This window comes from Patiria miniata, unplaced genomic scaffold (assembly GCF_015706575.1).
Source record: "Patiria miniata isolate m_02_andy unplaced genomic scaffold, ASM1570657v1 HiC_scaffold_1, whole genome shotgun sequence".
In the NCBI taxonomy this organism is placed as follows: Eukaryota; Metazoa; Echinodermata; class Asteroidea; order Valvatida; family Asterinidae; genus Patiria; species Patiria miniata.
In genome coordinates this window covers 5985777-6001173 of record NW_024037047.1, presented here as the reverse complement: position 1 = coordinate 6001173, position 15397 = coordinate 5985777, and the positions used below count along the sequence as shown (strand labels likewise).

The window sequence follows — 15397 nt, the reverse complement described above, 5'->3', positions numbered from 1 at the left end:
CCATCGTTGAAAAAACTGACCTTTTGGGGTACGGTGCTTATCAGAATGAATTATATCATATGTTACAATAAAAGTGTTCACACATGCTCCGGCAATTCTAGACACTTTGACTGGGAGGCTTCTTTTCCATGTTTTTGCTGATTCCAGAGTGTTAATTCGTTCAAAAAGTACTTACAAGTTTGTTGCTGAAGAGTTTTCTAGTTGGATGGAAATGGAATCATCCGAAAACGAAATATACTTATACTTTAAAAACACACCTGCAAGATAACTGTGCATAAATACACAACCGTCAAAGGGGAACTGAACGGATCGTTTGTGCCATACAAGTGCTCAAAAAAAATTTTTTTTAATGTTGTGACAATGAGAATGGGCCGAGTGAAAGGATTTACATAACAAAGCATGAGGGAGATTTTGTTTGATTTCGCAAGTTTGAGAGGGATTTCCCCCAACAAATTAACTTTGAACCTGTCACGGGTCAGTGGGCCGGCACCTGTGGAACCGCAGAATGGCCCGCTGATGTGCTCGTTCTAGGATACAGACGGTCGGACCATGAGGGTGCACGCCTGTAAGTAGGCCAAAAAAAATTCCGCCGCCGAGCTCATGAATAAAAGTTATACCGTCAAAATATTCTATATTAGAGAGTTTTGAGAGCCATAGAAGTGGGGAATTGAAGAGATATGGTAATGAACCTCTGGCCCGGGCTTGGGGGTTCCAATCCTGAGAACTTTGGACGCTATTGGGCTCGAAGTGGCGCTATTTTGCCATGTTGTGAATGGATCGTCTTTCAAGATGGCTACTTTTCCGATTTGGGGAATAAAGGGGTCGTCTTCTTTGGGTGAGAATATCTCAAAAAGTCAATAGTCAACCCACCAAAAAAATGAAAAGAAAATGAAAAATGACACATTGATCATGATCTTTCTGTGCAGCTTGAATACCTGTGAGAGTTCTGAGTATTTTAAAAAGAACTTTGAAGTGTGCGCATTTAGCTCTAGTGTCTATGAGAATTTTCTTGCAGGGTTGTACCCTGTAGAGACTGACAATTAAAGATGGCCGCCGCGCTTGCACTTTGCGCGGCGATGTTTTTGCAGTGGGTGGAGCCTATTGGGAGGGGGACAAAAGTATCAACAGTATCAACAAGAGCTTTTCCGTAACGGATATTGCTCCCAAATCGTAAGGGAGTCGTAGGCTATCAGCCGATTACAGCAATTTCGAGTTGAAGTGGGGGGGGGGGGGCATTTTGAGCTTCAAAGTAGCTGAAACTCAATTAATTGTCGTTGGGGGCGCTCTACATCTAGCAGGCGCAAAAAAAAGTCACTATTTGCGAGCCAAATTTTGACCTCGAATAGTATTTTTCTTTCATTTTTTTTCTCAAAATATTGACTTTGGAGATATTCTGCTTCTCCTGAATGTGTTTTTGTGTTAAAATATGAAAGTTGCCTGCAATTAAAGGGTGCACGTATGTAAATAGGCCACATATTTGTCCGCCGAGCTCATGAATAAAAGTGATACCCTCAAAATATTCTATATTAGAGAGTTCTGAGAGCCATAAAATTGGTGAATTGCAAAAAAATATGGCAATGAACCTCTGGCCCAGACTTGGGACTTCCAATTCTGAGCATTTTGGATGCAATGGAGCTCGAAAGTGGCGCTATTTTTTTCATGTTGTAGAGGGATCGTTTTTCAAGATGGCTACTTTTCCGCTTTGGGGAAAATGGGGGTCGTCGTCTTTGGGTGAGAATTTCTCGAAAAGTCACTGGTCAACCCACGAAAAATTGTAAAAATAAAATAAAAGATGACATATTGATCGCCCTTTCTCTGTGTAGCTTAAATACATGTGAGAGTTCTGAGTATTTGTTAAAAGAATTTAAAGTATGGGCATTTAGCACTAGTGTCAATGTGAATTTTAATAGACTGTTGCACCCGTAAGGACACTCCGTATTTTTCTATAGTATTTCATATAGTATTTTCTATAGTATTTTATAGTCATTGTGAAATTCGGAACTCAAGATAAACACATTGCATTGCAATGGAATTTCTTGTAATATTTTGTCATGGTATTTGACACGAAATTCTAGAAACTTGACAGGAACCGCCCAAGAATGAATGTAATATAATTTAAGGAAATTGCAGTATGAAGGACACTCCGTATTTTTTCGTCATGTGAACACAGTTATTATGAAATTTGGAACTCAAGATAAACACATTGTATTGCAAAGGAATTTCCTGTAATATTTTGTCATGGTATTTGACACGAAATTCTAGAAACTTTACAGGAACCGCCCAAGAATGAATGTAATATAATTTAAGGAAATTGCAGTATGAAGGACACTCCGTATTTTCTCGTCATGTCAACACAGTTATTGTGAAATTGGGAACTCAAGATAAACACAAATGCTATTTTGTCATGGTATTTGACACAAAACTCTAGAAACTTGACAGGAACCGCCAAAGAATGAATGTAATATAATTCAAGGAAATTGCAGTATGAAGGACACTCCGTATTTTATCGTCATGCAACATTATTTCTTACAAAGAGGGCGTGCTACACAAACACTGCTCACCGCGCTAATCCGACGTACGTCTGGCCGTTCGAGATGTAAACACAGTTATTGAAAATTAACAGGAACCGCCAAAAAATAAATGTAATATATTGAAGGAAATTGACGTGTAAGGGTGCACACCTGTGAATAGGCCTTAACCCATCCGCCGAGCTCATGAATAAAAGTTATACCCTCAAAATATTCTATATTAGAGAGTTCTTAGAGCCATAAAATTGTGGAATTGGAAAAAAATATGGCAATGAACCTCTGGCCGGACTTGGGACTTCCAATTCTGAGCTTTTTGGATGCTATTGGGCTCGAAAGTGGCGCTATTTTGCCATGTTGTGGAGGGATCGTTTTTCAAGAAGGCTACTTTTCCGCCTTGGGGAAAATAGAGGTTGTCTTCTTTGGGTGAGAATATCTTTTAAAAAATTCAATGGTCAACCCACCAAAAAATGAAAAGAAAATGAAAGATGGCACATTGATCATCATTTTTCTGCATGTGCAGCTGGAATAGCTTTGAGAGTTCTGAGTATTTTTAAAAGAATTTTGAGGTAGGCCCTATGCGCATTTAGCAAATTATGTACGCCGACCAAAACACGACTTGTAAACCTTATTTTTTTGTTAACACTGCAAATAATTTTTGGTTGAAATGAAAGGTCCAAAACCACAACAATTTTTAATTTGTATTTCTGTGAAATTTGGGTTGAAATCGGACCCAAATGAATGTCGCTATATTTTTTAGAAAACAGACGGAACATATCTTTAAAAAGGCGATGGGATGTCATGGTATATATCATCCTAGATGGGAAAAATCACCAATTGTAAATAGGTTGTACCCCCAAAACGAACAAAAAGGGAGAGGTAGTAAATTAAGTTTATTTTAATGTGCTGTAGATCACCTAAGACAGTTTAGAACCCCCACCCCTGATTTTATGAAAGGGGCTAGTTATTTTGGGTGCCAGATATGGGAGTTTATTTTTTGGTCTGCACCCTTAAATTTGAGCTTCCAAATGTATTCAAACAACACGTTTAGCTTAAGGCATATGGAGAACGTAGCATATATACGGCGTGTCTACCACCGATCATAATAAGCCGATAATATTTTTTTTCCTTAACCACCTTTTAGTCGTATATACCTCACCAATCATTTCATATGAATGTGCAATATGTACACAGACACCTATTGGGTACGAATACAGAGTTAAAGGCAGCAGAAGTGACATTCGAAGGGGAAAAATGCAACTAAATTAAAAGAAACATTGACTTATGACTGAACAAAGTTATTTAATCTTATGTTATTATCAGTACAGGACGAAGTTTTTATCTTTTGTCAAATGTGATGGGCCTTGACTACTCGTAAAAAGAATTCCAGTCTCCAACTTCACCTTAAAAACCAATGAGATTGATGCGGGAGGGAATATTCGATATTGGACATCTCGTTGGACATCTCGTGTGTCATTTTATTTTATTTGTTTGATGGGGGTCTATTTCCATTAAATGTATATATTACAATTAAAATATATATTCTTTTTTTATGATGTTAAATATTTTATCAACATTTCAAATTGTTGGAAGACTTAAGATTTGACCTAAAATTGTATGTCCTGCAGTGTTTGCAAATATTAGGACACAATGCGTTACATGCATTTCATGCACAAATAGGTATAGTGTAAATCCCTTAACTGTGGTAATGCCATTCAAACGGATGAAAAATGACTTCTTTTGCCTAATATTGGCATTTTCGCAGCAACCCCATTTGCTGTTTTCATGACGTTTTCAGTATTTGAAAGAAAAAGCTCTCAGCTCTGATATCAAAAATATAAAAATTCACCAATCAAGTTTGTGGGGGAAAAAGCAAATGTTTTAGGGTTGCGTTTTTGGGGTCAACCTGGCCCTGTACAATGATTTAATGTTTGTAAATTAAACTGCAATTCGGCCTTTTGACCGAGAAGGTTTAATAAAATAAACCATGAGTAATAATACTAAGAATAAAGTACTGACGGTATATACACAACATTGTATAGACCATTTTCTCCAAACAGTTTTGCAACTTTATTTTATTAAGAAAATTCTGCAAGATTCTAAAACACCTCTCTCTATTATTTTTTGATCATCAACTAATTCATCCTAAAAAGAAACCTTAATATTTATACTTTCTTTAGGAACTGCATTCACCAAGAACTTCATCGTCCCTATGTTATGCTATCACTATAGAGCTGTGTTCTATATTTTTAGAAAATCAACCCATATCGCACTATTTTATAAGTACCTTTAGGCCTACCTCCTCCTTTCCAATTGAAAGCCCATGGTTTGCGTATTTTCTTTATTTACTTAACCGTATTTTGAACTAAATGTCAAAACCAAATTCCAAATTATTTTATTTAAAACGTCTTCATTATTGATTCACTTCTGTAATATTCCTATTATTTTGACACAATATTTTCTTCATTGTTTAAGGCAAACCCACACATACTGTTTAGCAGTATTTAATTCTTGCGTTCGTTAAAGGTTTGTCTTTTAATTGAATTTGCTCAGCTGATTTTTTATCATTCTTTTTTTTAAATTTTGTCTTATCCTTCACCCACGAATTTGGAATATTTATGTTTTGTACCACCAGCAATCGATCTAGCCTGTTTGAAACATTACAGTTTTGCCTCTAATTAGGAGTTGAGGCATTTGAAAGACAAATAAAGGTATTCTAGTGTCCCATGTCTTCCAAAGATATAACTTGCGACGCTAAGGTGTCTCCCAAATGCGGTGGTTATAATAAGAATAATACATGTAATTTAATAATACAAAACTTAAAACTGACATAACGCCTTCCATAAAAATCACAAAGCAAAAATTAGTATAAAAACCGGCATACTCAAAATGTGTATCCAAATAGATGAACCAAGTTAATGTTGATTGAATGAAAATATATACATATACACCATACACTGTACGTGTATATACACAATTAGTAAAACACTGTCGTTTTCCCTTAAATGGTCGTTGTGATCATTGTGCTATCAGAGCCGCAATGATGTGATATTGCAGAATTTGGAGGCTAATCATGCGGTGTTTACCAGTAATAGGTCGACCCCTTTCTGTGGGCTCAGTTATAGTTGTAAATGCAACAATGACGTAACAACGTGCAAGTTATGTTACACCTTTTTGTAGCTATATCTAAAACGTACAAATAATGAAATTAGTGTTAACAATCCTTCTTGGTTTAAAGATGGTATTGAACTTAACTCCCCGTGAAATTATTCTTTCAACAGTGCTTCATATTGAAACAACGGTAAGCCCACGGTGCAATTGTTATTTAATTGTTCAATTTCTTTCATATTTTGACATATGTGTAATGCTGAAAAAAGGTTTAAAATAGCCTTATTAAAAGGATAAGTACCCGTTCAGGAGGGAAAAAAAACAAGTATTTACAAAAGTCAAATTCATTTGTACTCTTGTCATACTATTTGCCATGTTGATTCAACACTTGAGATTAATATGAATAGGCCTAGCGCCTTCTATAAAACAATCAATAGACAAACATATTTGTTGGAAACCCAGTATACCCAAAATATATATCAAAATAGATAAACCAAGTTAATACTAATTAAATAAAAGTATTAAAAAGATACACTGTACAATATTTATACAAAACTGGTAAACACGGCTAATCATGCGGTGTTGACCAGCAATAGGTCGACCCCTTTCAGTGGGCTCAGTAAAAAGTTGCAAATGCAACAATGACGTAACAACGTGCAAGTTACAACTGATAGGCACATTACATCATTTGCAGCTATATCCAAAAAGTAAATTAGTGTAAAAAGGCACACTTGGTTTAAAGATGGTAATGGAACTAAACTCCCGTTGAACAATTTATAAATGTTCTTTTATTTACAATTTCTTTAGCAACTGCCTTCAGTATTAAGGTCGCGTTCTATTTTTTTTAAAAGCAACCCATGTCAAAGTAAGTATACCCTCAGATCTACCCTCTCTTTTTTCGCCCCTAAAAGCCATAGTTTGCATATTTTTTCAGCTTAAATCTAACTACTAAAAACTTACTTCGAACCATACTTTAAAACCAACTTCCAAACAACCAAACAAACTATTAAAAAAAAACCAAATGTACATTGTAAACAGGGAAAATGAGTTCTCAACTTGACCCAATTCCTTCAAAATCAAAATATAGGTTTCCGGCTATTCTAAAACGTTCATCGTTCAAGTACGTATTCTAATATTCAAATTCGTACAGCAACATTGACTTAGTGCACTTCGGATGTTTAATTTCGTCTTTTGTCTGACAATTTCGAATTTCGTTCAAGCAATGAGTACACATATTTAACGTCCAAGACTATTATTTTCACTGTTATCATCTTTTTTTCCTATTAGGGACATGCCAAGGATTATAAAATATCGGTGGTGGTGGGTTCTGGGGGTGCACTAAGACCCCCGTAGCCCAAGGACTATTATGCTACATTTTCTTACTTATTCTAGGTTCACTTTTTTTGGTAAGCGATCTTTAGTTCAGTACTATACTCGGTCCAATAAAATCATACAAGCGAATGACTGCGCAGAACTGTGCACATTTCCACCTGCTTCTTCAAAACAGGGAACACGCTTAGGCACACACCGCACTAAATTACTTCACATTAGTTTTAAATTGATTGATTAAGTCGAATTCGATCTCTGAATGCCTCCATTTGGCTACAGCTTAGACGAACTTGATTTGTAATGAACGATATTCTTGACCTGATTTAAGTCAATTAGCTTACTTCAGATTCCTGATGAACCTGACTGGGGACGTTACAGAGTTGGCCTACATTATTAAATCACGTTGACTGGGTGTTGATTGAACTCTCTCTTGAATACTCAAAGAGACTACTCGGCTAAGACGGATTGGACAAGGACCGTATGTGTTTCCATTTCCACACATGCATCAGAGGATGTGAGAACATCGTCTGTTTACTCTCGCGACTCTGGGCAAAACGACTGTAGCTGATCAGCAATGTCTCGAAGCTCTACTTGCTGAAGAGCTGTGATGAGTTTCTCGACCGTTGCCATGCGACCTTTGCTGCTCCGCCAGCCGACGAGGGCGCTGTGGATCTGCTCTCGGGAGTCGGTGCGATCTCTGTACCAGATCTCTTCGATGCCGTTGTCGGCGCCCTTTCCCATCAGTTTACGGTAGAGAGGGCGCCATTTGCTGCAGGGCAGTCGCTCGGCGACAAAGTCAATTTCTTCGTCACGGATGGGGACTTGCCAAAAAAACAAAAAGAAATTAAACATTCCATTGGCACCATATACATTTCAATAAGACAATGAGATTGTAACATTTCCAGAGAAGTGGATTGGACTTGGAACAGCAGTCCCTGAGAACTAGCTACAGTGCAGTAGAATCAACAAATAGAGCCATTTAATTGATAACTTTTCAAGTTTTGCTTTTCAATAATTTATTTTTTACTTCTTGCGAAAGGTCAATATTGGAAGTCTTCTACCCTCCAAAGGCGTTTATTTCTTTATTTCTTTATTTATTTATTTTGCTCAAACAGACCCACCTTACGAGCAAGACTGGTCCCAATCCCTGATGACGATGGTGTTACGGAAACAGGGACATCGAAATGTCTAATGTAATTATTCACTTACTACACGTGGACCGGATTTTTCTCGTTCGAAGTCTCTTTCAAAGTGAAAATCTTTAAAATTACTAGAAATAATGATATTTTTATATTTTTCAGGGTTAAGCTTGAACATAATAGGGTAAGCAATGGCATAAATGAGAAAAACGAAAATTAGTGGGACAACGTAGAAATACCACCTACCCTCACTGCTGGTGTTATCGGTGTTAGAAGCTCCGGCAGCTCTACATATACATCCCTGTAAAATAAACAAACGCCGTTGTGAATTTCCTTTATATCTTTTCCAACATTATAGTTGCAACTTCATATGACCAGAACGTCAATAAAACCGTAAATATCGTTTTAATGTGCAATGGCAACGGATTGTCTTTGTCCCTATCATTTGACTTAACTAGAGATTGGGATGAATTTGGGTTGACTTGTTAGTAACTCGATTAAAACTCTCTGTCTTTTACCTTAGTAAGGGGAGCAGTTACAAGAATTGGCATTTTCATGACCACATCTTGTAACTTAAGCTGCCTGATGCCGATCATCGCTTGGAAAAAGCTGAGTTGCTCATGCTTGGAAAGGTCCCTCGGAACGAAGGTGAACATCTCTCGAGTAGACAGGTGGGATGAACAGCAGCCACGAATGACTGATTCGACTGACATCTCCTGTGGATAAGAAACATGAAGGACGAGTAAGTGGGTGGGTGGGTGGGTGACGAGGGTTGAGGGTGTGCCTAGCAGTTTGTTTATGCATTTAATATCCCTAATTACTGAAGGTCCCCAATTTGGCAATCGTGTACAAAACATTATGGGAGGTCTTCCTTAAAAACTTAAAGTACAAACAAAAGAGGGCAATAGAGGTCCCCGATACACACTTGGGTGAACGTATAAACACTGCCTTATAGGGTACCGGAACATGGGAGGTACCCCACAAGGAATGCCCACCGACTTGCGGGGGTACCGTTTTGGTACCCAACAAGTTTTTTTCACGAAATAGATATCTGGATTTTTCTCAAAAACAAGGATTTCCAAGGTGGGTTGATGTGTCCCGAATAGAAGAGTTTTAGAAAAGGGATATTAAGTCCAAATTTCAGCCCAGGAAATTAATTCTGGTTAAAATCAAAGCATTTTGAAATTAGTGTGAAACATTGCAACATTTTGGTACGCTATTTGGATAGCTGGAACAAACTGCCTGAGAGTGCCATCCAAGCGCCCATACTTCTCTGCTTCAAGCAGAATTTAAGTAACTTGGGGTTTTTAATGGGCAAATGAAGCCCCCTAAACCCTGCCACACTTCTCTTCTAGATGACATGAAGATGGAGGTGAGGCCTTCAAGGTATGTTCAAGGTATGTTCAAAGGAAGAAGGCCTACCCCACTTCTATGCCTGTGTAAGGTCGTGTGTGTGGGTGGGTGGGTGAGGGGGTACGTCGGTCAGTTGGTCAGTCAGTCAGTCAGATAGGCACCAGGCATACACTAGGCTTGCAGTGCCCACTGTGACTAGCAAAAAAAGTCAATCAGTATGTTAATTGCTTTGCTAAATGGAATGGCCAACTAAATAAAGTGAATCGTCCATTGTGTTTCTTCTCACTCGCTTAGCCGGGAGTGTTCCTTTGTAAGAATTTAGAACCCATTTCCAGTCGTCATCCATGCACTCCTCGTCTACGTAGATTGTGAACGAGGAAGCCTCACCAGACGTATATTCCAAACTGAGTGGGTAGTATCCCGTCATGCCACTTTTGGCGCCTGCCAGTTTGCTTGATCTCTCGTTGCTTTCGACGCTGGCTTTGCGTGTATCCTATTCGTGCACAACGCATGAACACAACAGATAATCTTTAAAATGTCTCGAATATTAACGCCATTAAATTTTGGTAAAAATCTCCATTCGAACGGTTCTCAGGAGATATATACACACAATGTGTTTGCAATAGTTTGGTCGTAAAATTGTCTAAACCTTCAAAAATGAAAACCTCAACAATCCTCGGGCACTACCCTCGACTGAGGTTGACTATCATGAACATTAATTATATGTTTGGTTGTCCTTATGGTTTGTGGAATTGAGATGCTGTGACCACAAAACCTGAGTAAACGCCAGTTTCATTATTCAATCGAAAAAAAAAAGAAATTTTACATAAAACTATACCTTAATTGTGTCAATGATGTAGACATTGAGATACATCTGATGGAGACCTTCGACCTTGTAGTGTTGCCAGTACACCACAGCTTCCAGGTTTAGAGGATGTGTTTTACTGCACCCTGAGCAGACATACTGGGAGAAGTGAGAAGTGGAGATAATGACGTATTTCTCATCGACCGAAAAAGTTAACCTGGTCACATCGTTTGAAGCCTTTTCTTCCGTGCGAAAATGCCATTTCTGCTCCACACAATTCCACATTGCCTGGGTATCGGTGTCTTTACCGTGAAGAAACGTAGTAGCCTCAGGAACAAGGTCAACGGTGGAAGGAGTGTTATCGGTCTGCCCGTTGCACTTGGTGTCATCAGTATGTACACTGAAGGTCCAGCCGGGCTGCACTCGAGCTCGGTGCGGAATCTTGATGAGGACATTTTTATCGAATCTGTCCAGACCAGGAGATTCGAGGTCGACGAGTGGACTGAGCCACAAGGAGTCGGGATCTGTCAGCTTGGGTCCGATGGAGTCTGGGCACAAACAAATCCTTGCTATAATGAGCTGGTCTCGGCGATCAGGAGGAATAGCACCCGGGGGAATTTCTACGATGACATCAGAATCCTCGCAGGACAGGATGCCTCCCTCTGGACCAAACTGGCCCATCATAACCAGCCAGAATGGATCTTTTCCGCGGAGGACCTGGATAGAATTGGTGGAGTCCAAGTCCTCTACCAAAGGAAGAGAGACTGTTTGGACGCCTTGCTCGGAGTTATCTGCGCTAGAATTAGAACTGTAAATCTCAGCTCCTCTAGGACATTCGCCACGTTCTATGGTGGCTCCTTTGTCCAATGTATAACTAACAGAGGGCACAGATGGTTCTCTATGCCGGTAGGCTCTAGGCGACGGAGTGCCACTCCTGTGTTGCTCTTCCTCCCATCTGTGCACGTTCAGAGATCCCCTTCTCTTTCTTTGAAATGGTAAAGACAAGATACGTACAACGTATTTAGAATACAAATTCGAGAACTTCAATAGGTTTTAACACATGTAGTTATATGTATGCGTCGGATTGACAACTTGTTTCTGAATTTTATGACGTGAGAGTTTACAGAACAGAGGATTGCAGTAATTACCTCATGACAATGAAGCAGCTCAGACAAAGAATAATCAGTACTAGTAGTACAATGACGGCTATCCACTTCCCAGGACCAGGTGGACCACCATGCGGTTTTTCACAATTATAGAATCTGTGACATGGACGAAAAAGCGAGTAGGCCTATAGTGAATTTATTAGCTTTAAATGATATTAATCAAGGACCACAAAACAGGCCTGAACTAAGCCGGCCCCTGAATTCCCAACCACAACAATTTCTCTATCAACAATCTAATTGTTCGACAAATATAAAAAAAAAAAATCTAATTCAACTGTAAGGAAACTAGGAATCTCACCAACCTGTACTCGCCCTTTTGGTTGATATCACATTTCGAATCATGACTTAGGCTCCAGGTGGGAACCTTCTCGCCATCATCGCAAATATGATTAGGAAGATCCTGTTCCTCTAGACGGCTCGTAAGAGGGCAGAACTTCACGTCATCCTCGCTTTCTCCCCCACCTGCCCGTCGATCTCGGCTGCTCGAACGTGTGCCGCTCCATTGGTCCTCAATTCTACCTACGGTGTTCCCTCGTTGAGCTGCTTCGTTGTGACCCACCTCACTAACATTTGCGTAGGTCAAGATTTGACCAGCCGCCTTTTTCTCTCCCGAAGAGTTGACATCGACATCGAAACCTTCAGTCAGGAATATTGGAAGCAACATCAGAAGCAAAACCGAGGCTCGGCAAAGGAGATTACAAACAGATAACCCACGACGCCCCATGATTCAGCTTTTCTCGACTCAGTAGAATTGTCGTTCCTGTAAAACAAAAAAAAGGAAAGTTTTTTATACACAAATATTGCTAAACACAAAATAAGTATACGGTAAAATAGTAAGCATCATGATTGCAGCCAGTCGTTCATCGACGACAATGACGTCCTCAGTGTCGCAGACAGCTTTCTAATTTGACAGCAGGCCTATACGGGCACGGCAGACACGCCCACACCTTTCACACACAAGTTTGGGATCAGCAGAGGTCTTGGCCAATGGAGCGGAAACATGACGGTGACGGCGACTCTCCTCGGCCGAAGCAATGCGGGATGCCTCAGAGGTTTGCAAAAAGGGCACTTGTTTTTAAAAAAAAAAGAAGAAGAAGAAGAAGGGGGGGGGTTACTTGTTTAAAAACGGCCACTCTTTTAAATTATTTGGGGGGGGGGGGGTAAACACTTGCGAAAAAGGGCACTTGAACGTAAAAGGGCAGTCTTTTAAAATATTGGGGTGGGGGTATAAATATACGCCACTACCTAAAAATAACTTAAGTTAAGTCAAACCATATTTGATTTTCTGTTAGCTGGCATAGTCCATTGTAAAGAAATTAGGGAATGCAGGGTCAGTCACAAAGAAAGTGTTCGAATTAGACCAAAAAGAAAATACAAAAAAAGTGGCTCGCTCCATTTAAAAAAAATGATGGAAAGATGTGGCAACCTGACGCCATTTTGTTTTTCATATATCATCTAAATGAAGTTCATTCATGCAAAAATGATGATAAGACATGAATCTGGGACTGAGGAACATCCAATTTTGTTAGGAAATACTCAGAAAATTGTCTTGACTCTCCATGGACTTTGTACACATTCGCGGAAGTGGCATCAGGTTGCAATTTTTTTTCCAAAATATGCATAAAGTTCATGTTATTGAGTAGCACAAAATTTCACGTACGTTATTAATATTCACATACTCTATTTTCAAGTTATGTCTTTTATAATAATTATATCCATAGAGCTATATTAAATTATTTCAACAATCCGTAAGGTGACATGAAATTGAGTATTTTTTATATTTATTTTTTAGAGGGCAAAGCGTCTATGATTATGCGTGCAGATTATGAGAAACAACACTGAATCATAACCTGCAGATTCTGACCATTCAATGGTCGTCTTTTATCGTAACTTCGGTAACCCGATGTTGTATAAGGCGAAACCTGGAAGCTATTGACCAATCCACAGCACTGGCCGAACATCTGGTTTATATGAAGCCACAAGTTCAAGAGCCAGCACCATTGGATGACGCGGGGTTGCACAAAATTATGTGCACAGATAGATGATATGAGACGTCTGTAGCGTCACTAGTGTGGCTTTACACACGTACCGTACACAGTGTCTGATCTCCACACTACTATACATACAAACATTCTGGAATTTGTTTGGCTTGTGGAGTCATTTCTTCGGGGAGTTGTTCTCGTGAACCAACGTTTGCGAGTTTGAAAGTTTACTTTCAAAATGCTCCTATTTTAACCAAAAATTCATTTCCTGGGCTGAAATTCGAACGTAATATCCCTCACATAAAATACTTCAATTTGCAACAAATCAGCACACCTTGGAAATTCCTAGATTTTGAGTAAAATCCACATATCTATATATTTGGTGATAACCTTGTGGAGACGTTTTTACATATAGAAACTGATCTGTGGAGACGTATACAATATTTTGTTCCCTATTGTGTAGGTATACGTCTCCACAGGATATCGTGTACCAGATCAAACCTGTGTGCTCGATCAAAAAAATAAATAAAAAACCAACCCGTCCACCTCTGTCTGATCCAAATGCAACAGACTGTAACAAAAGGTAAACATTTGAATAACAAAGACCGCTGCAACCACAAATTCTACCAGGCCAAGCCCAACAAACGTCACAGACTATTTCTACACCTTTGAATGAACACAGTCAACATAATCTTTAATACACAAAATAAGCAGGTACAGTCAACGAAGTTGTACCGAAACTTATACATGTATCAAGATGTATCAAAATAACAAAGATTTAAGTTCCGTATTGCATGTGGAAAGAAAAGAAGAATAACTTGAAAAATATGTCCGTCGGTCCTTCCAAAATGTGTCTATATTTTCTTACGTTTTAAAGTAACTTACAGCATTTGAAACATAAAAAAATATACCAAATTACTATGAAAACCCTACTTGACTGTAAATGAATAACAGACTCAAGCATCCCGTGAAATCGGCTAACCATCGTTGAAAATAATGACTTTTTTCAAATGACTGCCCCCTCGCTCTATTTACCAAATTTAGTTAGTCAACATTCTGTTTGCAAACGGGTTCAAGCCAGATGGTTCCCTGACCTAACGATTCTCCAACGTCTTATAAATTACTTAGCCCGTCCGAAGTAAGGACAGGGAACAACTTAGGTCGTCCCTTTTAATTCCATGGTTCTCAATTTGTTTTTGGCCTTTAAGGAGGGTTGGTTGCTCGATGTTGAATGCACAACATGCTAAATAAAATTATGCAACCCCCAGCATCTCCGTTGGGTGGATAGTCTAGGCGATAATTACAAAAAAAGGCTCATTTAGGGCAAGAAGAGGCATTTTTAGTAGAAGTTGGTAACATAGCTGTTTTACCTAATTTCGGGGTGCTGAATCCGAAAATAATAGTTACCAAGCTGATTTTAAGTTGAAATAGGCCTTAGTTGCATAAATCGTTAATACGCCAAAATGTTATTTTTGATGAGCTTCAAATTCACAAAGTTATTTAATAGCACAGTTACCCTCACAAAAATGAATTGGACATTATGTGAAAAATGATAACACCTTGATATCTAGGCCAAGAAGGCCAAGAAAAAAAAAAACATACACGTTGCTTGATCGATAATTCATTAAAAACATGTCGTACTCGATTCAAATGTCGGCTAATGATTGGTCATGACTGGTAAAGCCCATAAAATATCAAGACAAACATGATGACGTCGTCCTTAGAAATTAACGTTTGTCATCCCGTAGAAAAACCTGCCCAAATGAACTTACAGTCTGCAGAAATTCTTCCTGACTATTGAACACGCAGAAAAAATACACGGTTTGCGTGAACAATAATTCATTAAATACCTGTCCTACTGGATTGAAATGTACTTGTGGGCTAGTGATTGCTAACGACTGGTAAAACAAGCCTATAAAGAAAAACGAATGTTGTCCTCATTGAAATTAATTTTTGCTAAACGTGCATAAATGAAGTCCAATTTTACAGA

General features: G+C 38.8%; 1 protein-coding gene across 1 annotated transcript; it reads right to left on the bottom strand.

The window, feature by feature from the left end:
* Window positions 1-7061: 7061 nt before the first annotated feature.
* Window positions 7062-11264, bottom strand: LOC119718824. The gene is made up of 5 exons (XM_038188278.1): window positions 10293-11264; window positions 9741-9947; window positions 8620-8817; window positions 8348-8402; window positions 7062-7783 (listed from the first exon to the last, which is right to left on the bottom strand). Exons 1-5 carry the CDS (start codon window positions 10941-10943, stop codon window positions 7494-7496), a joined length of 1401 nt encoding a protein of 466 aa, XP_038044206.1. The 5' UTR covers window positions 10944-11264; the 3' UTR covers window positions 7062-7493.
* Window positions 11265-15397: the final 4133 nt, after the last annotated feature.

Bases quoted from the DNA above. Each gene is read 5' to 3' on its own strand.
- LOC119718824 (XM_038188278.1), bottom strand. From the start codon at position 10,943: ATGATGGGCCAGTTTGGTCCAGAGGGAGGCATCCTGTCCTGCGAGGAT. The intron at 9,948-10,292 runs GTATAGTTTTAT...GTGCACGAATAG, and splicing joins ACATCATTGACACAATTAAG to GATACACGCAAAGCCAGCGT. The intron at 8,403-8,619 runs GTAAAAGACAGA...TTTATTTTACAG, and splicing joins TAACTGCTCCCCTTACTAAG to GGATGTATATGTAGAGCTGC.